At 40.0% G+C, this 22,920-nt stretch overlaps 1 protein-coding gene across 1 annotated transcript in view; it reads right to left on the bottom strand.

Annotated features, from left to right (window-relative positions):
- LOC134351692 (sortilin-like) overlaps positions 1–22,920 on the bottom strand; it is a 118,147-nt gene that overhangs the window by 82,748 nt on the left and 12,479 nt on the right. Inside the window, exon 2 of the mRNA XM_063058203.1 lies at positions 17,346–17,408. Within this exon, the coding sequence (XP_062914273.1) occupies positions 17,346–17,408 (63 nt within the window). The remainder of the gene's footprint in view (positions 1–17,345; positions 17,409–22,920) is intronic.

The raw sequence follows: 22,920 nt of genomic DNA, 5'->3' as shown, positions 1-22,920 counted from the left end.
CATGTGAAACAGGCTTCTATAGTAGCTGCACATTTTATTCAACAGACCAGTCAATAAAATCAGGCACTATTTTGCATAAACATGACCCTTTTCCTGTGCACTTCCTCATGGTGCTTTGTGTCTGAATTCTCCAACTAGTCAACGCACGTTTTCTCAGAATCAGTTTTAATATCACTAGCATATGTCGTGAAAGTTGTTGTCTTGTGGCAGCAGTACATTGCAATACATAATGACAGAAATACCATAAATTATAATAAGTATATATAAAAAATTAAATTAAATATGTAGTGTAAAAAGAGAGCAAAAACGTGAGATAGCATTCATGGGTTCATTGTCCATTGAAAAATCCGATGGTGGAAGGGAAGAAGCTGTTCCTGAAACACTGAGTCTGTGTCTTCAGGTTCCTGTAACTCCTCCTTGATGGTAGCAATGAGAAGAGCGCACGTCCTAGGTGATGCGGGTCCTTAAAGATGGATGCCACCTTGTTGAGGCATCATCCTTTGAAGGTGCCCTGGATGCTGGGGAGGCTAGTGACCATGATGGAACTGGCAGAATTTACAACTTTCTGCAGGTTTTCCAATCCTGTGCAGTGGTCTCGTGGTCTCTCCATACCAGATGGCAGTGCAACCAATTAGAATGCTCTCCACAGTACACCTATAGAAATTTGCAAGTGTCGTTAGTGACATACAAATTCTCCTCAAACTCCTAATGAAGTATAGCTGCTGTTGTGCCTTCTTTGTAATTGGATCAATGCATTAGGCCTAGGAAAAATCCTCAGAGACACTGACACTGACATCTAGGAACTTGAAACTGCTCACCCTCTCTACTTCTAATTTCTCAATCAGGACTTCGACTTCTCTTTCCTGAAGCTCACAAACAATTCCTTGACTTTACAGACATTGAGTTGTTGTTGCAACACCACTCCAGCAGCTGATCTATCTCACTTCTGTATGCCTCCTTGTCACCATTTGAAATTCTCCCAACAATAGTTATGTCATCAGTAAATGTATAGATGGTGTTTGAGCTGTGCCTAGCTACACATTCGTGGGTGTAGAAAGAGTAGAACAGTGGGCTAAGCACGCATCCTTGAGGTGCACCAGTGTTGACAGTCAGTGAGGAGGTGTTATTTCAAATCCACACAGACTGTGGTCTCCCAGTTATGAATACAAGGATCCAGTTGCAGAGGGAGGCATAGAGGCCCAGGTCTTAGATCTCGTTGATTAGAACTGGGGGGTATGAAAGCATTGAACACTGACCTATAGTCAATAAACTGCAGCCTTACATAAGTAATACTGTTATCCAGGTGATCCAAGGTAGAGTGAAGAATCAGTGAGATTGCATTTGCTACAGACCCATTATGCTGATAGGCAAATTGCAATGTGTCTAGGTCCTTGTTGAGGCAGGAGTTGATTCTGGCCATGACTAACCTCCTAATGCACTTCATTACAGAGATGTGAGTTCAACTGGGTAATAGTTGTTGATGCAGCTCACCCTGGTCTTCTTGGGCACTGGTATGATTGTCACCTTTGGTTGACCCAAACATGTTACAGTGAAGGTCACATTGCTGCAATGAGTGAATATAAGTCTCACCTTCCAACAGACAATGTTTCTCAAATTCCAAGGCATGTTATGAATACGCATATAGCAGATGAACCACAAGATGATGTGAAACCAAATGACAGTGTGTCAAATGTCAGCACTCGAAGTTCTGCTGCAGGAAGGAAGTCTTCTTTACCTACGACCTCCTCTGCATGTATTAAACAGAGGCTGTTTTAACTGCATTAATGGCACATTGACGATTATTGAAAGACAAACAAAAGGAACAATTAATTGCTATGGAAAAGGAAGGAACAGCTTAAGAGTTGAGGAAGAAATTGCCAAACACATGGCTAAAATTAATATGCCCATGGTTTCAAGTGTGACGAGTGCTAGAAGTACTCCCGCAGGTGTGAGTTCCTACATTGAAAAGGCACAGAGAAATCCTGATTTATTTGTTCCTCAGCTGTCTGTGAAACATGAACAAGACCTCCAAGAGATACTGTAGTTCAGGGTGTTTACTCTCAGCCTGCACTAATGAGGCACGCTGAAACTATGTTATATCCAACAGTCAAACAGCTCATGCCATCAACAGAACAGCATGGAAATTCTGTTCCAGAGGATAGAGATCAAAACTGTATTATTGATATTATGAGGAAGCAAAATGAAATAACAACCTTATTGGAACAACAATCATCTATACTTAAAAGAGAGATTCAAATCTTTGATGGCGATCTATTGCAGAATCATGCATTCATGTAGGCCCTTGAGAACAGTGTTGAAAGCAAGGCAGACAGCCATAGTGACAGCCTCTGTTCTGCAGAACTGGTGGATGGCCACTACCAAGTAGGTTTACCTTTGAAAAGGAGGAGGTTAACAAACAAATAACAGGAAGATTATAGAACAGCGTGCACTAAATCTAAGGAAGAGGTTTAAGAAGGATTTCTCATTTCACACAACAGAGATTTCATAAAGGATGTTGTCTCCAAAGGCTACAGTATGCCGAAAGAGCACCAGTAGAGGATCTGAATGCAGTGATGAGAAAGTCTGGAATATTCCATATCATGCTGTTTATCACCTCAGAAAAGGGAAATGTCATGGTGCTTTTGTCTGTGGAGAGACTTTTCAGGGAATATCACTTAATGATCAGCCTTTACAGGGACCAGATCTTACGAGCTCACTGACTGAAGTCATCACCAGATTCAGAAAAAAATCAGTGGTGATCATGGTAGATACTGAACAAATGCTTCACCAGATTAAAGAACCTGAGGAAGATGCAGGTCTGCTGAGGTTCCTCTCATGACCTGATGGTAACCTCAGTCAAGATACAGTGGACTTTAGAGTGGTGGTACATCTCCTTGGAACAACTTCATCTCTGAGCTGTGGCAACTTCGCCCTTAGGAAATGTACAGAAGACAATGAAGAACAGTTCAGCTGCGAAGAGGTGGATAAGGTTTTACATTCTTCCAAGTTGCTGATTGTCTTGTGTCAGTGTCCTCTGAGTAAGAAGCGATGTCTCTCCATCATGACTTTGTATATATTTGTGCTAAAGGTGGCTTTCGACTCACAAAGTGAATAAGCAACAGTGTGCTGGCTGTGATACCAAAAGAGGAAAGAATGGTGCATTCAGTCTCATACTTCAAATTTAAGATCATGAGCCAAGATAGACAACTCACCAGAAGATGGATCCTCATCACAGCTGGTTACATCTATGACCCTTTAGGGGTCTTTAGTCTGGTGGTGCTATCTGCTAAGAAGATCTATGTAAGAAAGAACTTGGCTGGGATGACACTATACCACATCAGTTGTTCATGAATGGACAAGCTGGCCAGAAGAACTCTGCCAGTTAGAAGACTTCAAGGTTGTTAAATGTTTGCTTTTGAGTAAGTTCCTGCTGCACAGTTAAACTACTTTACAGATGCAAGTGAAAATGGCTATGGAGCAGTGCCTTACCTATAGTTGCCCAACGCAGGCTCTCAAATGCACAGCACCTTTATTAAAGGAAAATCTAGGGTAGCTCCGTTGAAGTCAGTTTCTATCCCTTGTATGGAGCTTCCTGCTGCTCCATAGGCAAGCCACATAGGCGCATTGTGAAGGAAGGAGTTGCACATGCAACTACATGACTCTGTTTTTTGGACTGATAGTACTTCTACACTGAGGTATATCAAGAATAAAACCTCCAGGTTCGAACCTTCGTTGCAAACAGAGATTCAGAAATTCTTAAGGTCTCACAAGCATCTCATTGAGGTTACGCGAACACTTCAAGCAATCTGGCCAATGACGGTTGAAGGTGAAAGTATTCCTGAAGAAGAGTGTCCGGGCCTCAGTATCTTCTCCAGCCTGAAAGGAAATGGCCTGTGAATCCCAATTGCTCCGGAGAACTCCAGCTAGATGATCCACAAGAGGAGTGTTACAATAAATGCTGTGCAGATTGAAGAGGAAGCAGACGCATTAACATGTATAATCCACCACTTCTTGGACCTGTTTGACGAAGATAGTGGCCTGGTTTCTGAGATTTAAGAACCTGCTCTTGTTTCTTAGTCAGAAGAGGAAGCAATTGAACATTGCTCTTGCTCAATGTGATTCTGATGAAGACCAACAGGGGTATTCTTTAGTGAGAGAGATTGAGAAAGCCAAAGGTCAAATTGGCCAAGGTCGTCTCTCAGTGGAGTAGCTCAGTAACGCAGAAATGGAGATAATTCGGTATTGCCAAAGAAGGAGATTTCTAGATGAATTTTCCAGTTTGCAAAGGGGATAAAGTGTGAAAACGAACAGCCACATTTTCAAGCTCAATCTAGTACATCAATATGTTGTCTTGCGAGTTGGTGGACAGTTTAGAATGTCAGCCATGCCTGAACAATCTAAGCTTCCTGTTATACGGGCAAAGGATCTTTGCATCTTGGACATCATTCTGAGGTATGTACATCAATAGATGGGACATGGTGACCATAAACATAAGTTGTCCAGGTTGTGCCAAAAATACTGGATTCCTGGCACTAGTACAGCTATAAGAAGAAACCTAAGTGTGCTGTTTGTCAACAATTGCACGCTGCTCCTGGATGCCAGCACATGGCAGATCTACCTCTGGACGGGGTCTCTGCAGATGACCCTCTGTTTACACGTGTAGGAGTGGACTACTTTGGACCGTTTGAGATGAAGAGCATAAGGAGTATTGAAGGGGTATGGAGTCACAGTTATCTGTCTAGCTGTACAAGCTGTTCACATTGAAGTGGCATATTCTTTAGGCACAGGTTCCTTTGTTGATGCATTTCAATGCTTTACGGCAAGACATGGAGAGGTTTGTGAAAAGCACTCTAACTATATGCCAAGTTTTGTTGGAGCAGAGTGTGAATTGAGAGGAGCAGTTGAGAAGTGGAACCATTCACTGATCAGTGATGTATTTTTTCAGAAAAGAATTAGGTAGATTTTTAACCTCCTGGCTGTCTCTCATCATGGAGGATCAGGTGTGTACGAAAGATCCTCAATTCCACCACAAAAGGTACAAAATCTTGACTGATAGTCATCCAATTACAAAGGCATCCTCTGATCCCAATGATTTGGAAGCATTAACATCCAACCATCTGTTGCTTCTGAAAACCTTACCAACCTTACCATCCTTACCACCAGAAGAGTCCCAAAAGGAAGACATTCATGCTCATCATAGATGGAAGCAGGTCCAATATATGTCAAACTTGTTTTGGAGCAGTTCATCAAGGAGTACTTAACACAGTTACAGGAACATTAGAAATGATCTGGTATAAAGTGCAATTTCCTCGCAGGAGATATTACCTTAATATGGATCATGGGAAGCCATTCAAATCTTTCTAAACAGACGAAAATTTGAAAAAGGATCCAGTACTTTCCTGGTGTATATGACACATAAACTCTTATGATTGTGGACTTCATGAAGGGTAAGACGAAGGAACACATATCAATCGTCAGAGAGGGATCAGAAGTGGAGAGAGTGAGCAGATTCAAGTTCCTGGCTGTCAAGATCACTGAGGATCTAACCTGGTCCCAACATATCGATGCAATTATAAAGAAGGCAAGACAGCGGCTATACATCATTAGGAGTCTGAAGAGATTTGGCATGTCAACAAATACACTCAAAAACTTCTATAGTTGTACCGTAGAGAGTATTCTGACAGGCTACATCACTGTCTGGTATGGAGGGGGGGGGGCTTCTGCACAGGACTGAAAGAAGCTGCAGAGGGTTGTGGATTTAGTCGGCTCCATCTTGGGCACTAACCTACAAAGTACTCAGGACATCTTTAGGGAGCGGTGTCTCAGAAAGGCAGCGTCCATTATTAAGGACCTCCAGCACCCAGGGCATGCCCTTTTCTCACTGTTACCATCAGGCAGGAGATACAGAAGCCTGAAGGCACACACTCAGTGATTCAGGAACAGCTTCTTTCCCTCTGCCATTAGATTCCTAAATGGACATTGAATCCTTGGATACTACCTTACTTTTTAAAATATATATTGTTTCTGGTTTTTGCACAATTTTTACTCTATTCAATATACATATACTGTAATTGATTTACTTATTTATTTATTATTTTATTTTGGTTTTTTACTTCTATATTATGAATTGCATTGAACTGCTGCTGCTACGTTAACAAATTTCATGACACATGCTGATGATGATAAAGCCAGGACTGGCCGATATACGCTGCTCTGCAGTCACAGGGAATCCTGTAAGCACTAGCCATCCTGAGTCCCAGGTCAACTTTGACCCACATAAGCTGTGATTTGGGCTTCCTTAGGGGTTTGTGGATGTTATTAATCCAGTATTTCTTCAGAATCCCGGTAATCCTTCCAGAAACCATGGAAATATAAAGAAGACTGGTGGTAGCGAAGGGCTCCACCTTATTGTTAGGTTTCTTGGTTTTTCCACTGGCCCTTTCAGGGGCCCAATTGACTTCTTTGCCTTGTAGCCATTCTGTAAGAACGTTGTACACATTCGATGACGCGGGACTCAGGATAACTGGCGTTTACAGGATTCACTGGGAGTGTGGAGCAATATATATTCACCAGACAGGGTGCATGGTGGAAACCCACATCAAGGAGCACAGGAGGTGCAACCGTTTGGGTTACCCGGAGAAATTGGTGGTAGCAGTACACTAATACACAATGACCACAGGATTGAACTACTGTGCCACGCCAAGGGCTTTTGTGACCTCCTGGGGAAGGAAGCCATTGAACTAAGTCTACAGAATAAAAAATTCAACCAAGGCAAAGGTCTCGCTCTAAGTAAGAACTGGAACACAATTTTAAACAAGTTGGGACAGCGGAAACCTGATTGCTTGGGGACTAACCTATCAGGAGAGACAGATGACAGGAGTTGAGTATATGTATCATCGGACTAGACAGGCCTAAGTATCATCCCTGAAGACAGCAGAGATTGTTATTGAAATGTCAGTTATATTTGACATCTGCTCCCAGCTGGAAGCCAGAGGAGAGTTTAGGAGAAGAGGATTTGTGCAGCAAGTGCACATCAAGACCAAGACCAGTTGTGTGGACAGGTCAAAGCAAAGATCCATCTTCTACAGGAAACATAGGTTTGAGGAGCTACAGTTCTGGAAGCTTCATGACTCTGACTTGACAGAGTGGTGGTAAAGATCCCTCCACACTGGGCTAAGTGCTCATAACCTCTGGCCTAGATGACTGTTACATGCCTTAACTTGAAGAAAGAAGACATTTGCCTAAGTGTTAAGATGCTTATCCTTGAATATTTCATGCCTCCTATTTTTGTAGTACATGGTTATCATTATTATAGTGTAATAATTAGGGGCTGGGATGTAGGAGCCATGTATCTATTTTCTGTCTGTCTGTATTGTATTTTGTGTTGCATGTTTATTATGGGTTGCAGTAATTTGTCACGGGGGTTGGGGCGTGGTAGAAGCAAATGAGTATAGTCACATATTCACCTTTATACCATCAATTTTTAAGTTAGAGACAGCCAGGGAATAAATATTTTTTCTTGCACTATATCTCTAATGTGGTTATGCTAACTTCGCTAATGTGGCTTATTTTGCTTATTTCATTCTCGCTAAGCTAGTTTTGTTAGTTTTTTTCATTGCTATACAAGATCGATAGTCTTTGCTGCTTTCATAATAATGGATTGAATGTACTTTTATCAACTTGGAGCTCAGGTATTTGGAAGCACATAATAAGGTGTCAAGTCCTTCACATCTTTCAGTGGTTTGGTTTGTTTCTCAAGTAACTGCTAGATAAGTGAACTGTTCTGATACTTAAACCTAAAGCCTAAATGTAGTTTTGCACAATGGTGCTAGGTGGTTGCCTGTGCTGCAGTACCTCTTATGGAAATCAGTGGCATATTGGATGAGGCATATAATCAATAAGGTTTAATCCTACAAGTTACAAGAAACTTCTAACTTCTAAGCTCAACAGCTCTCGGAGTCAAATTCAAAATAGATGAGAACTGAGGTTAAGCAATGCCTCTAGTCCCCGAGGAAGTGAACGATATTTCTCATTTCCCCATCAGCCCTTACTAATTTTTGTGAATGTACCATAGAAAGCATCCTGTCTGAATGCATAACAGCAACTCCTCTGTTAATGACCGCAAGAAACCGCAGAGCACATTACAGAAATCAGCCAACCTTTCATAGACTCTGTCTATACTTCTCACTTCCTCAGTAAAGCAGCCAGCATAATTAAAGACCGCAACCAACCGGAACATTCTCTCTTCTCCCCTCTCCCATCAGGTCGAAGATACAAGAGTCTGAAAGCACCTACCACCATGTTCAAGGACAGTCCCACATTTATATGACTACTGAATGGACCCATATAATGAGAAGACAGACTATTTCACAACCTGTTTATGATCCTGCACCTTATTGTCCACCTGCACTGCACTTTCCCTGTAGCTAGTACACTTTATTGCTTTACCTTGCACTATCTCAATTCACTGCATAGTGATCTGATTTGTATGAACAGTATGCAACGCAAGCTTTTCAGTGCATCTCAGTACATGTGAAAATAAAACAAATCCAATTCTAAGTTTTTTTACTCTTTATAAAACAGTTTGCAATATAAACATCACAGGAAGTATAAAAAGAGAATGCAGACGTGCTCAGTGAAGTGCTCTTCACATTATCTGTGAAGAGGAAAATGGAGTTAATGTTTCTGCTCCATCTACCAAAGATTCTCAAACCTGAAATGTTAGGCCTGTTTCGCTTTCCACAGGTTCTGCCAACTTGTTGATTGTTTCCAGCACCTATTGGTTTTATTTGTAATTGTCACCGAACTGAGAAGGTATTGGTGGGTTTAAAGTCAAACACAAGTGGGCTGGGTAAGGACAACAGATATTCTTCCTTGATGGACATCATTGAACTGAGTGTGTTCAGAACAATCATGCAGTAAGTTTTGAAGTATTGATGCTAGCATTTTGTTTTAAGCATTTGATTTATTCAATAATTTAAATTTGAATTTCCTACCCAGGAGAGTCCCAGCAGATTGAAAAAGTGCAAATTTAATGCTGTATTGAAGAAAGCATTGAGACAGAAAGAATTAACCAAGAAAGCTACCACCATTGGGAACTGCTGAAATCCATTATTGAGAATGTCATGGTACACCATTTAGAAAATCATAATACAATTAAGCAGAACCAGTATTTTTTAAAGCAAATTAGCTTTGTCAACTTTATTAGAGTGTTAGGATAGATGAAGGGTAACCAGTAGATTTAATATATTTGGATTTCCAAAAAGCCACTTAATAAGATGCCTCATAAAAGGTTGCTGCAAGAGCTTATGAAATTTGTTTAATACATAAAGAACTAGCAAACTAACAGAAAACAGAATGAAGATTAATGTGTCCTTTTCAGTTTGGCAAAATGTAATGAATAACTCTGTAAAAGGACCAGGCTATCATCGAGCATGAAACACAGAATATTAGCATTCTAGGTGTAGTGAGTAATTAAAACTAAATGACTTCAGTTAAAAAATGGTATGAAATATAAAAACGAGTCTTGCCATAGAACTACAGATTTGCTAAATTTAGAAATACTTGTATTGGAGGTATTTGAGAAAAGATTCAGTAGCTTGACTCCTGGGACAAAGGGTTACCATAAGAGGAAAGATTGAGCTGCTTCAGCCTATAATAATTGGAGTTTAAGAATGAAAGGTGATCTTATTGAAACATGCAGGATTCTGAGAGAGTTATTCAGGGAAGTGAGGATGATTCCCATTGCTGGGGAATCAAGAAATGGAGGGAGAATAAGTATCAAGAAATGAAGAGGAGACTGGACCCAAATGCAGAGTTAGTAGTAAGCAATCACTTTAATAATAAACTGCAAAATAACAAGACACAAGAGAAACAAGAGAGAACAGGTACTTAAACATGACAAGGCAACAATGTAACTAAAGTGATGAGGCCGAGGCTGGCTGGTTCATGATTCTTCTTCTAAAGTTTAATGGCAGTCGGCAGATCAAATAAGTTGCATTACCACCACCTCCAGAGTTGGAGTGTGGAGCAGAGACAGGAAGTATACCCACTAAATCCTCAAAAAAGTTCAAATAATATTTTTTTAAAAATCAAAAAATCTAATGTTTTTCAGAAAGTCAGATATGCATTTATGTACATTACAACGGCAGTGATATCCAAACAAACTTTCCATGTTAGACTGTGCCTGTCCCAAAGATCTCAATTTAGCAATTAGATGTTTCCTTTGCACCTCATAGGAGCTGCATTCAAACAATATATGCTGCACTGTTTCTTGATAAGCACACTCCCTACAAATGCCTATATCATACATATTAATTCTGAACAATAAACTATTCAACCTAGTATGTCCAATACATTAATGTTTAAGTTTAACTTCTCCCTCCTTTTATACCCATCATCCAGTTGAGTTTCCACCATCCTCTGAATTTTATATAAATGCCATACTTTCTTTTCCTTATCCAAACTTTGTTATGACAGTGATCGAATAAACTTTTTAATTATGGCTTTCATCTCCCCCTTATGTAAAGGTACCACTACATTTATATCCTTAATTTTAAACGATTGCTTGGCTAGGACGTTGCCACCTCGTTTCCTTCAATGCCAGCATGGGCAACGACCCATAAGAAATGTATACACAAGCCCATGCAGCCTCAACAGATGTTGTCCAATCTCAAGAAAAGTGTTTGGCCAACAGTTAGAAATACCTGTTTTAATAGATATCAAGACCAAGAATGAATCAGAGATCAGAAGTACACAATCAGGGCATACTTCTTTTCCTAAATAATCACCTGAAACTTTGAATGAACAGGGATTTGTGGATGAGAACTGGGTTTAAATGGGTTGCAGGCGATCAGTTGGAAGCGAATGACAGGTGACTCCTGTTATCTGGGTGGAGAGCTGGATGTGCCTACCTGTGTAGGTCTGACAATGAATTATGCATTTAAGATGGAAGAGAATGAATTTCTTCTCTTAGGATATTATGACAAAGATGGTGATCTTTCATATCAAAGAAATATTTTATTTTCATCTTTTTGGGAGTCAAGGTTTGTACAAAATAGATAAGAAATAGATAAGAAGGGCCAAATGGCCTACTCCTGCACCTATTTTCTATGTTTTCTATGTTTTAAATCAAAGGACAAGATGAGATCACGCATGATCTTACAAGCAACAGAGCTGGCTCTAAGTTATCTTCTTGTTGAGTCCGTTGGCTGGTTCAGGCTTAGGAACATTGGCTGAAACAATGATAATAATGCTAGGTCCCAGAAAATCCCCGCTGCATTATCTACACAGTGCCCTGAGAGGTGTGAAACAACAGGATGTGTTCATTAACCTTTATAAGATCAGCAATTCTCTTCCCATCATTGCCTCTTATGTTTATCTATGGTCCACAGTCAGACACCCCAAATTCCTTGAAATCACTAAGCAGCAACTGTTGGAAGCCTACACAGATACTGCAGAAGTTCACACAACATAAAACATAACAGTACTGCACATTACAGGCCCTTTGGCCCACTATGTTGTGCCAACCTTTGTGCTGACCTTTATGGCCTCAATGACCAGTGATGAACATATATACCCGAGGACATATATGTGGACCTGAAACGACCAATCAAGAGCAGACATCAAAACCTACCTAACAAGGTGGTCAAAAGAATATGCCACTAGGGTGAAAAGACCCAATTTAATTTTCTATTGATGTATTCACTGATCTCACAAATAAACTATTTTCAATACACGAGTCATTTTCATTATTCATTTTAGATACATAACACGTGTCAATTCACAGGGTTTTTGCAACTGCTAATATTATTGCAGACCATACTATTGAAGCAGCATGCATGGCTCAAACTCAAACTTGATCACTGTTTTTATATAAAAAGGATTCCCTTACAGAAGCATACCCTACCTACCCTATTACTCAGGGACTCAGGAGTTGACCTGAGTCAGCAAGTGTACTCAAATCTTGTAATTATTCTTTCTGCTTGGTGTGCTGTTCAAATAATTTTAAAGGCGCTTTCTGAAAGAGGGGGTCCTTCAGGAGACTGGAGAATATGAAGAACATGATGAGAAGCATGATGAACTAAAACATCCACCCAATGTTGACTGCACTTCAGGAGGCTTCATTTCTGCATGTGAATAAAGTATATATTTCTATATAAGTATAAAGTATATACGTTACAGGAACATGTAACATTGTGTGAGCTTGAAGTGACTCCTTGAGCAGGATAGCAAGATAATGATAAACAACATCTGATAGGTTTGAACAGCATAAATTATGATCCATCTTCAAATGATAGTTTTATCTCTTATTTTGCAATTGTGTTTCAGACACTAGTCAATTCGTTCAATTGCCCAAGCTGAACTTTTGGATCCAGGAGTTTGGCAGGTTTTCCCATTGCTGAATGAGTGTGGACTTCAAACATAAGCTCTTCAACAAATCTCCTTAACCCTTGTCTCATCACAGTGCAAAATTGCGCCGCTCCACTGGTTAGAAGGGTGTCTAGGCACCACTGGTGTTAATTATCGGATCAGAAAACATCCCAGCTGTAAGAATGATGATCTGCACTACAGAGCTAAATGCATCTCTCACTAGTAGTACTCCACCAATGTATTTACGGCTCTAGCAACCGCCTGACAACATCTAGTTCACTGAAAGCAGGAGAAATCTAACCTGGCTGACAAATGTCCAGACAATCTCTTTTCAATTAAAGTGAATGAGGCTGTTGTAGAGTCAAAAGACAGCTCAGAAGTAAGCTGTCCATGCCAATCACAATACTTGTCTTAGCTAACCTCATTTGCCTGCATCTGGCCCACAGTCCTCTAAATCTTTCCTGTTTATGTACCTGCCCCAATGGCTGTTATACATTGTAATTGTACCTGCCTCTACCACTTACTCTGGTACCTCCACCACACTCTGAGTGAAATATTTGCCCTTTAGAGCCTTTTAAAATCTTTTCCTTCTCACCTTCAGTTTTGGACTCCTTTGCCCCAAGACAAAAAAAGGTTGTGACTATCTATCCTATTTATGCCTCTCATAATTTTACACACCTCTATAAAAGTCACCACCCAGCCTCCTTTGTGCCAGGGACAACAGTCCCAGCCTAATCACATTCTGTATGTAGTGTGATAAGCAGAACTGCTCACAATGCTGCAAGTGTAGTCTAACTAACATTGCATACAGCTGTAGCATGATGCCCAACTCTTGGACTCGATGCTGTGGTCAGTAAAGGCATGCCTTATGCCTTCTTCACCATCCTGTCGCCCTGTTTCACCACTGCAGGGCCGAAGATATTCGCACAGTATTGCATTTCTCAACATGGAGCAGAGAGCAAGTTTGTAAACTGACACACCCAGCCCTCAGACACCAGGCAAGGTTGTGTGATTCCAAACAATTGGTTTATTGATCTTTTCAGAATGTCTCTGTGGTGCTTCCCACTCCTTTTTCAATCCTTCCCCCTTTTCCCAACTATGATTTCCCTCTCCCTGCACCCTTCTCATGCTCAGTCCACAATAGAGACCCATGTCAGAATCAGGTTTATCATCATTCTTATATGCCATGGAATTTGTTTGTTCTTGCAGCAGTACAGTGCAATACATAAAATTACTACTGTACTGTGCAAAGGTCTTACGCACCCTAGTTACGTATGTATGCCTAAAACTTTTGCATAGAACTGTATGTACTTGTAGCACTAAATTTCTTTGCAAAGCAACATTACTCCAGGGCACTGCTATTTAGATCCAACCCTGGCTTTATTCGCCAAAATGCAACCTTTTGCACTTGTCTGAGTTAGATTCCATGTGTCATTCTTCTGTCCACAATCATGTTATAACTTTGGACAACCTTCATCGTCCACCAAACAACCAATTTTGTCGTTATCTGCAAACTTATTAATCATGTCATGAACATTCTTATGGGAAGGTCCAAATAAAATTCAATGTTTCTGAACACTCTCTGTGCTTTCTACATCTTCCCTCCTGTGACGCTGATCTTGAAATTTCTGTAGTAAAGAGCCGCCAGCAACAGACATCTGCAGATGCGTTGTTTAGCAGTTTAAGTGTTGTAAACAAGCACTCTCTGCTGGTTTAAGCACAATCCGGGAGATGTTACTGCAGCTTGCTGTTAATTACGAAACTGTCTTGTGAGGTGACTTGACGTCACCTAAATGAAGAATGCAGCACGGTGTGCTTTTGCTTCCCTATGATTCAACTGCAATCATTTTCTTGAAAATGAAAAAAAAAACACAGGTACTGACTGTAAACTAAAACCACAAAGTGCTGGAAATACTCAGCAAGTCAGGCCATGTCTGTGGGAAGAGATACAGTCAATGCTTTAGGCCAGAGACCCTGTGTCCGAACTGAAAAAGACACAAATAAAACTTGTAAAGCTGCACAGAGCACTGTTTTGATGGTGGTGGGGGAAGTGAGTAAAATGAATAAATATGAGCAATTAGAGGAAGAGAAAGGAATAAGGTAGTTGTGAAATATAGTGCAGGAGGACAAGCCCAGCAGGTTTCAGAGAGAAGAAAAACATGAGGCAAGAAAAAAAATTAGCTGAGCTAACATTATAGATGGATGACTGGTACAGAACAATGGAATTTAAGGTCCATTCTCTTAACCCTTGAGTTCTAAGTTTAAAGCCAACCTAATTCTGCTGACTACCACATTTAAAAATTACAAGATTGTTATGATATGCAGTGATGCAAGTATATTGTTCATTTCGTTTGTATCAATACATTAACAATTATCCGTACTGTACTGTATGGATAAAAACTAAGAAAGGAATCAAATGGGAGGAGTTAAAGTGTTCTTTGTATGACAAATGACATCATCAAATAATCTAAAATTGGAGAAGTTCTCCCAAGATGGTACTGACTATAAACTCTATTGAGTTGCTGCTCAGATTTAGTTGCGTTTTAATTGTTTGTTATAGGTTCACAGAGATAAGCTGGGGACTGAGAGGGGAGTTAGGGGTCAGGTTATGGTTTAGAGACAAGGATATTGGGGAATTAGACACCAGCCCGGAGTCTAAGTCACCACTCTGCATTTGAAGACTAGCGACACGATGTGGGAAATCTGCAGACCAGGCCAAGATGTCAGTTGTCAGGCTGGCAGACCAGTGTGGATCAGGGCTGGTAGCCTTCCTGGGGTCACTGAGTTGTCAGCAGGTTCCGGAATCAGAGCTCCATGCGGGCAGGAAGAACAAAGTCCAATGCCCCCTAGGTTCATGAATTAGTGAGGCCTGAGTTTGAAGCCTAGTGTTTGGGGTACCATCACTGGTGAGTCCAGAGTTTGAGGCCTAGTGTTCAGTGATTGGCAGGCCCTTGGGATCGATGCTGAGGATCAAAGTCCAAGGGTCAAATCAGAAGTCTGTAAGTTGAGGCCCATTGGCTGGAGCCCCAAGTCTACGACCCTCTGAGAGTCCACTGGGAAACTTAAAGCCCAATGTCTGTGAGCCCGATGGAAGCTGAATGCCAAAGACAGCCTGTCCTGGGGTCGGAGGACTGTGTATGTATTTAGGTGGGAGGGAGAAACAGAACTTGTGTTGCTGTTGTTGTTTTGTTACTTGATGTGTTGTTTTGTTGTGTTATGTGTTGTTCTGCTAAACATTCACCCTGTCTTGTGCAGCTGGATCCTGGACTTCCTGTCAGTTTGCCGGCAGGTGGCAAGAGTGGGCTCCCTCACCTCTGCCCCTCTGACCCTCAGCGCTGTGTACTAAGCCCCTTCCTTTACTCTCTGTATACCCATGACTGTGTCGCCACCCACAGCTCCAATCTGCTAATTAAATTTACTGACGACACTACACTAATTGGCCTAATCTCAAATAATAATGAGGAGAGAGAAGAAGTCATCACCCTGACACAATGGTGTCAAGAAAGCAACCTCTCCCTCAACATCGCAAAAACAAAGGAGCTGGTTGTGGACTACAGGAGGAATGGAGACAGGCTAACCCCTATTGTCATCAATGGATCTGGGGTTGAACACCTTTAAGTTCCACGGCATAAACATCACCGAGGATCTCACGTGGTTGGTACATACCAGCTGTGTGGTGAAAAAAGCACAACCGCACCTCTTTCACCTCAGATGGTTGAAGAAGTTTGGTATGGGCCCCCAAATTCTAAGAAATGTCTACAGGGGCACAATTGAGAGCATCCTGACTGGCTGCATCACTGCCTGGTATGGGAGCTGTACTTCCCTCAATCGCAGGACTCTGCAGAGAGTGGAGCGGACAGCCCAGTACATCTGTAGATGTGAACTTCCCACTATTCAGGGCATTTACAAAGACAGGTGTGTAAAAACGGCCCGAAGGATCATTGGAGACCCGAGTCACCCCAACCTCAAATTGTTCCAGCTGCTACCATCCAGGAAACGCCACCACAACATAAAAGCCAGGATCAACAGGCTCTGGGACAACTTCTTCCACCAGGCTATCAGACTGCTTAATCCATGCCGACACAATTGTATTTCTATGTTATACTGACTATCCTGTTGTACATAATATTTATTATAAATTACTGTAATTGCACATTGCACATTTGAATGGAGACGTAACGTAAAGATTTTTATTCCTGATGTATATGAAGGATGCAAGTAATAAAGTCAATTCAATTCATTGTGAGAATGTGACATTGCTGCCTGAATGTGTGGCATCACTTACAGGCTGTTCCCAGCACATCCTTGGGTTTGTTGGTTGTTTATGCAAACAACAAATTTCACTGTATGTTTTGATATATACATGATAAATAAACTTGAATCTTAAATTTTGGAAGCTATTAGACAACAACTAATGTGGATCACAAGCAGAACAGATTTTGAAATCAGCAAAATTTCATATGAAAATGGTTGCTCTGGGATTTATTCCACAAAAAAAGAAAAAATTTAAGAGCATAGCCCTGAAAAAAAGTGAAATGTGATCCAATTTCTAGGCAGCTAGAACCTCCCTCCAGATAGACATATCACCATTATCTTTAGTAGTTGATTAGAATATTGTGATGGCAGTAAATATATATTGATAGACATTCTAGTTTGTTCAGTAGCATTCTGCAGATACGAATCACATTTCTTTGCTCTTGACAGGAGGTTATAATCTGAGGGATTGAAAGTCAGAATTTTTGCTATTGTCTCATGCCCAATTTGCATTCCTTGATTACATGGTATCACCCTTGTTCAGGGACCTAATGTTCTCAACACGGCTTTTGAATACTTTTCAAGTTGCACATGGTATATATTATCAAAGAGAAAACAGTATCATTTATAAAGTCAATGGTTCAACAGTTTAAAACACTTCCCACATTTTGAGGAGAAATCAATATACTGTGACATACAATCCAGAAGTTTAGACTTACCCCAGTTCCGTCCCCGACCCAAGCTAATGTTACAGAGGAAGCATCATCATCCTCAAATGTGTACTGTAAAATAAAATACAATATTAATCAAAGAAACTAAATTATTTTGTGATAAAATTTCACTGTTTTTTGTAATTTATTTTTTATTGAAGTTCAAACATTTCCATAAGATGTATTTCAGATACAGTACATATATATCATAGTCATATTTGCCAGAAATCTCCACATAATATTTATAACACAAAGAAAAGAGAGGGAAGAAAGAACAAGCAAAAGGAGAAAACTATGTACAAGCAGGGAGTGATTTTTTTTTAACAACATATTCATTGATTTGTGAGAATAAAATCAGGTCTATGAGGTGTTATGTAGTTAAACCATTTTCCCCCAGTATGAAACAAATTGTTCCAACTTATGATTAACAGATGCTGTTATCTTCTCCATTTTGTAAGTGTCCATTGTAATTTCCATCATTGCGTTTAAAGTTGGTCTCTCTTGTGATAACCATTTCCTGGTAAGAGTCTTTTTAATCAGCTACCAGCAATATATTCATAAAATATTTATCTCTTTTCAACCATTCTTGAGGTAAATACCCAAAATATATGGTCTTACTTTCTAAGGGTATTTCACATTTAAAGATGTCTTATAGAGCATTATGTATCCCACTCCAATAGTCTTTGATAATGGGGCATTCCCAGAAAATATGATAATGGTTTACATTTTGATTTCCACAATTTCTCCAGCAAACAGGGAGGTTCCTATCATAATGGGATTTCTGAGAGGGTGTAATAAAATGTCTTATCAAATTTGTCCATCCAAACTCCCTCTATTTCTGTGAACTGGTACACTTCCATTGATACCTCCATATTATTGTCCATTCTTCCTCAGATATAATTATCCCTCCTTCCTTCTCCCATTTTGTTTTAATGTATGAAGTTGAATGTGTTTTAAGATTTGACAAACCCTTATACACGCTTGAAATGATTCTACTACTGTTGTCTGAATTATATGCTTTTCTAAATAGCTCTATCAAACATGTACTTGTCTTGGTTACATTTTTAACCCTCCAGTTAGCATACTGTCACATCTGCAAATACCAATAAAAGTCTTGTTTTTCTAATAAGTGCTTCTCTCTAAGCATTTCGAAACTGAACAGTGTTCCTTCTTTCATTATATCGCAAATAACTGTTATTCCTTTAGCTGTCCATCCTTAAATCTAGCATCCAGTTTATTTGACGTAAAATCTGAGTCATATGCACACCACTTAAGAATTGCAATATCTCCCTCTAGTTTATATTCCCTTATAATAATTTTCCATATTTTAAGAGTCAATTTCACCCACGGGTTATCAATAGTATTTATGTAACCTTGTAGGTTGTTATCAGCCAAAATTGCCTGTATCCGGATGGAAAGTATCCTCTCTTCAATGTTCTTCCATTGAGCATCATATGATGGGTTGCACCAGCATATCACAGCTCTCAACTGTGCTGCAAAATAATAATCTCTAAGAGAACAGAGGCCTCATCCCCCCTTTTCCTTGGCTAATTGCAAAGTTTTGAGATGAACTCTAGGCCTTTTACCTTGCCATATATATCTTGGTAACATTTTATTCCATTCATTGAATTGATTTTGGTTAATATATTGGTAGGGTCTGAAAGAGATATAATAGTCTTGGCAATATATTCATTTTAATGGATTCAATCCTTGAACTGAGACTAAGGAATTAGGTTCCATCTTGTTACCATATATCTACCTTAATTTTTTTACATATAGGCGGATAATTGCATTCTGATAATTTTGCCAAATCTTTTGGCATAATGATGCCCAAATATTTGAAAGACTCTGTTTGCCATGCCCAGGAATATCTACTTTCAATTTCTCTTAGTGGGCTATAGTTATATGAAAGTAATTGGGTTTTATCTATGTTGATCTTGTATCCTGATAATTGACCATATTGTTCAAAGGATTGCATCAATTTAGGTAAAGAGTATGTTGGTTGCCCTAGATAGATCAAAATGTCATCTGCGTAACAGGCCAATTTATGCTCTGTCCCTTTAATAGTAATTCCCCTGATATCTTCATTTTGTCTGATATATTGGTCTAATGGTTCCAGATATAATGCGAAGGGTAGCGGTGACCATGCACAACCCTGTCTCGTGCCCCTTTCTAGGGTAAAACTATTTGATAAATATCCATTGATTTTAATCCTAGCAGTAGGATTGTCATATAGTGCCTGGATAGTTTTAATAATTGTGTCATGTAAACCAAATCTTTTTAAATTCTGTAAAGAAAACTCCAATTAACCGAATCAAATGCCTTTTCAGCATCCACGCTTATCACTATTGCTTCAATTTTATTTTTTTGTATATGATCCATGATGTGAAGTGTCCTTCGTATATTGTGTTGTGTTTGGCGTTGTTGTATAAAACCTGTCTGATCATTATGTATCAGTGTGGGTAGAAACTCTTCTAATCGTTTGTCCAAGATGGACGTAAATATTCTATAATCCACATTAAGAACAGATATTGGTCTGAATGACCCACATTCCATTTTATCCTTGCCTTCTTTCGGCATAGCTGAGATTATTGCCTCCTTCCAGCTGGGAGGCATTTGTGCCTTTTTTAGAGCCCAGTTCAGTGCAGGGAGTAAAACAGGAATTAACTCTTTTTTAAATTCTTCATACCACTCTGCCATATATCCATCTGATCCTGGTGACTTGCTTAATTTAAGCCTACTAATTGCAGTTTTTAGTTCAGCTTCAGTTATGTCAGCAGTCATTGTTCTATTTTGTTCTTCGCTTAAAGTGGGTAACTCTAGAGAATTCAGGAAGGTGTCAATTTGGGTTATGCTTCCAAAATGTCAATTTCTGCATGAATTCTAAGTATTCAGAACAGTTAGTGCCTCATTCCAAACACGAGGAATTCTGCGGATGCTGGAAATTCAAGCAACACACATCAAAGTTGCTGGTGAACGCACCAACCTGCTGCGTTAACCAGTAACTTTGATGTGGAGTGCTTCATTCCAAAGCTTTTAATATAACAAGAAAGATTCACTTATTAAAATAGCACAATAGTACATGAATAATAATCTTAAGAAAGTCCAATTCTGCCAAATATTGTACTTAGAAATCAGAATATTGTTCTGGTTGGAAATACACTACTCATTTCATTTGCACCAATACAGACAATTTTTAAAACATTTTGTATTCAAAGAAACAAAGAAAAAATCTATTGAAAATAAAAATTATGCAAGCAAACTCTATTCTTCACACCTCTATTTTGGTAATGACCATTCTCTTCCATGGTTCCCTTTTCAAAGAATCTGAATACGGTATTAACACCCTCCCCCACCCATTGACACCTTTCCCATAGTTAACTATGTGTCTTCTCTGATTGCAATGCTAGCCTTCTGCGGTACAAAAATGATAACCAAAGTCACAAATGTTATCCTCTGTGACTGTGATAATAATCAACTATTCCTCCTCATCCTGTTTTGAATCAACTGCAGCCAATGAATGAGATGACAATGCCATCCTCTTCAAAAGTTTTCTCTCTCATTTTGTTAACCAGCTGAGGAGGACTTCACTTGATTATCTCCATTCTTACTTATCAAATATCAGCAAGTTGAGCAGCATCTGTGGGTGGAACCGTTAACACTTTAGGTCTAAACCCTGCATCAGGACTAAGAATGGAGAGAGGAAATAGCAAGTATAGAAGGTGGAGAGTGGTGGTGGATTGCTGTGAGACAGAGACCAGAGATCATTGGTAGATGGAAGAGAGACGCAGAGTGACTTCATTGATTAATCTAATGCAAGGCAGTATAAAAGAGGTTAAGGCATCCAATAACATCAAGTTAAAAAAATTTTAAAGTCATCTCACAAGATTTAAAATTCAGGAAACCATCAGGGAAACTGATACCTCAAAAATTCCCAAGGGTTCCAAGCCTATTTGTACCAATCAAACATCATTATTTTACTTTGTGAACTTTCTAAAACTGCCATTTGGTCATCTGACAGCAGAGTTTAAGGTTGTTGTTTAAAATAATAATTACATAAAGGACTGATAATGAGAAGGTACAGATTTAATGTCCTAGGCAGAAGGGCCAGAGGCAGCACAGTGGCACAGCTAGTGTAGCTACTGCCTCGCAGCTTCAGTGGTCTGAATTCAATCCTGAGCTCAGTGCTATCTGCATGGAGGTTGCTCGTTCTCCGTGCCTGTGCCTGTTTCACACTGGTGTTGTGGTTTCTTCCCCCTTTCCAAAGATGCACAAGTTGGCAGATTGATTGGCTGCTGTGATTTGATGCTGATATGTGGTTGAATGGGGACATAGATGGGAATGAGAGGGGAACAAAAATAGGTTCATTACAGGAGTGGCTTAAATGGGCACTCAATGGTTGATGCAGACTCCATGGGCTGCAGAGTGTGTTTCCATGCTAAATGTCAGAAGTATAACTTCATAGAATAGATGGTAAGAAATTTAGAATGCACAGCAAGTCAGGGGTCTGAGAAATAATTAGGAAAATAAGTGGAGGAGAAATATTACAGGCTATTTGAAAGAGCAAGAAAGTGCCTGAGGGAATAAAAGGTAAAGATAACTGGTGCAGGGAACCTTGGTTTCAAGAGCACTGGTTAAGGAAAAAAAGGAAGTGCATAGTAGGTATGAACAAAACGGTGCTTATGGAGTATAATAAATGCAAGAGAACACTTAAAGAAATCAGGAGGGCTAAAAGAAGGCATGAAGTTGCCCTGGCAGACAAGGTGAAGGAGAATACTAAAGGATTCTACAGCTATGCTAGGAGCAAAAGGATTACAAGGGACAAAAATCGGTCCTCTGGAAGACCAGAATGGTAATCCAAAAGAAATGGGGGAGATCTTAAATGAATTTCTTGCATCTGTATTTAGTCAGGAGACAGATGCAGGGTCAATACAAGTGAGGCAAAGTGGCATCAACTTCACAGACCCCATACAGATTACACAGGAGGAGGTGTTTGCTGTCCTGAGGCTAATTAAGGTGGATAAGTCCCCAGGCCCTGAGAAGGTGATCCCTCATACCCTGCGGGAGTTCAGTGCAGAAATTGCCAGGGCCTAACGGAGATGTTTAAATCATCCTTAGTGACAGGTGAGGTACCAGAGGAGTGGAGGATAGCTCATATTGTTCCACTGCTTAAGAAAGGCTCTAAAAATAAACCAGGAAATTATAGGCCGGTGAGCCTGACATCAGAAGTAGGAAAGTTATTGGAAGGGATTCTAAGGAACTGGATATATGAGTTTTTTGATGGACATAGGCTAATTAATGATAGTCAGCGTGCTCTGTGTGTGGCAAGTCATGTCTAACCAATCTTTTAGACTTTTTCGAGTAAGTTACCGGGAAAGATGATGAAGGCAAGGAAGTGGATGTCGTCTATATGGACTTTGGTGAGATATCTGATAAGGTTCCTCATGGGAGGTTAGCCAAGAAGGTTCAGATGTTCAGCATTCAAGATGAGGTAGTGAATTGGATTAGACAAAGGCTTTGTGGGAAAAAGCCACAGAATGGTGGTGGATGGTTGCCTCTCTGAGTGGAGACCTGTGACTAATGG

The sequence above is a fragment of the Mobula hypostoma genome, chromosome 9, assembly GCF_963921235.1.
Source record: "Mobula hypostoma chromosome 9, sMobHyp1.1, whole genome shotgun sequence".
Taxonomy (NCBI): domain Eukaryota; kingdom Metazoa; phylum Chordata; class Chondrichthyes; order Myliobatiformes; family Myliobatidae; genus Mobula; species Mobula hypostoma.
Note: the sequence above shows the minus strand (reverse complement) of the source record. Positions and strands in the feature narration are given on the sequence as shown.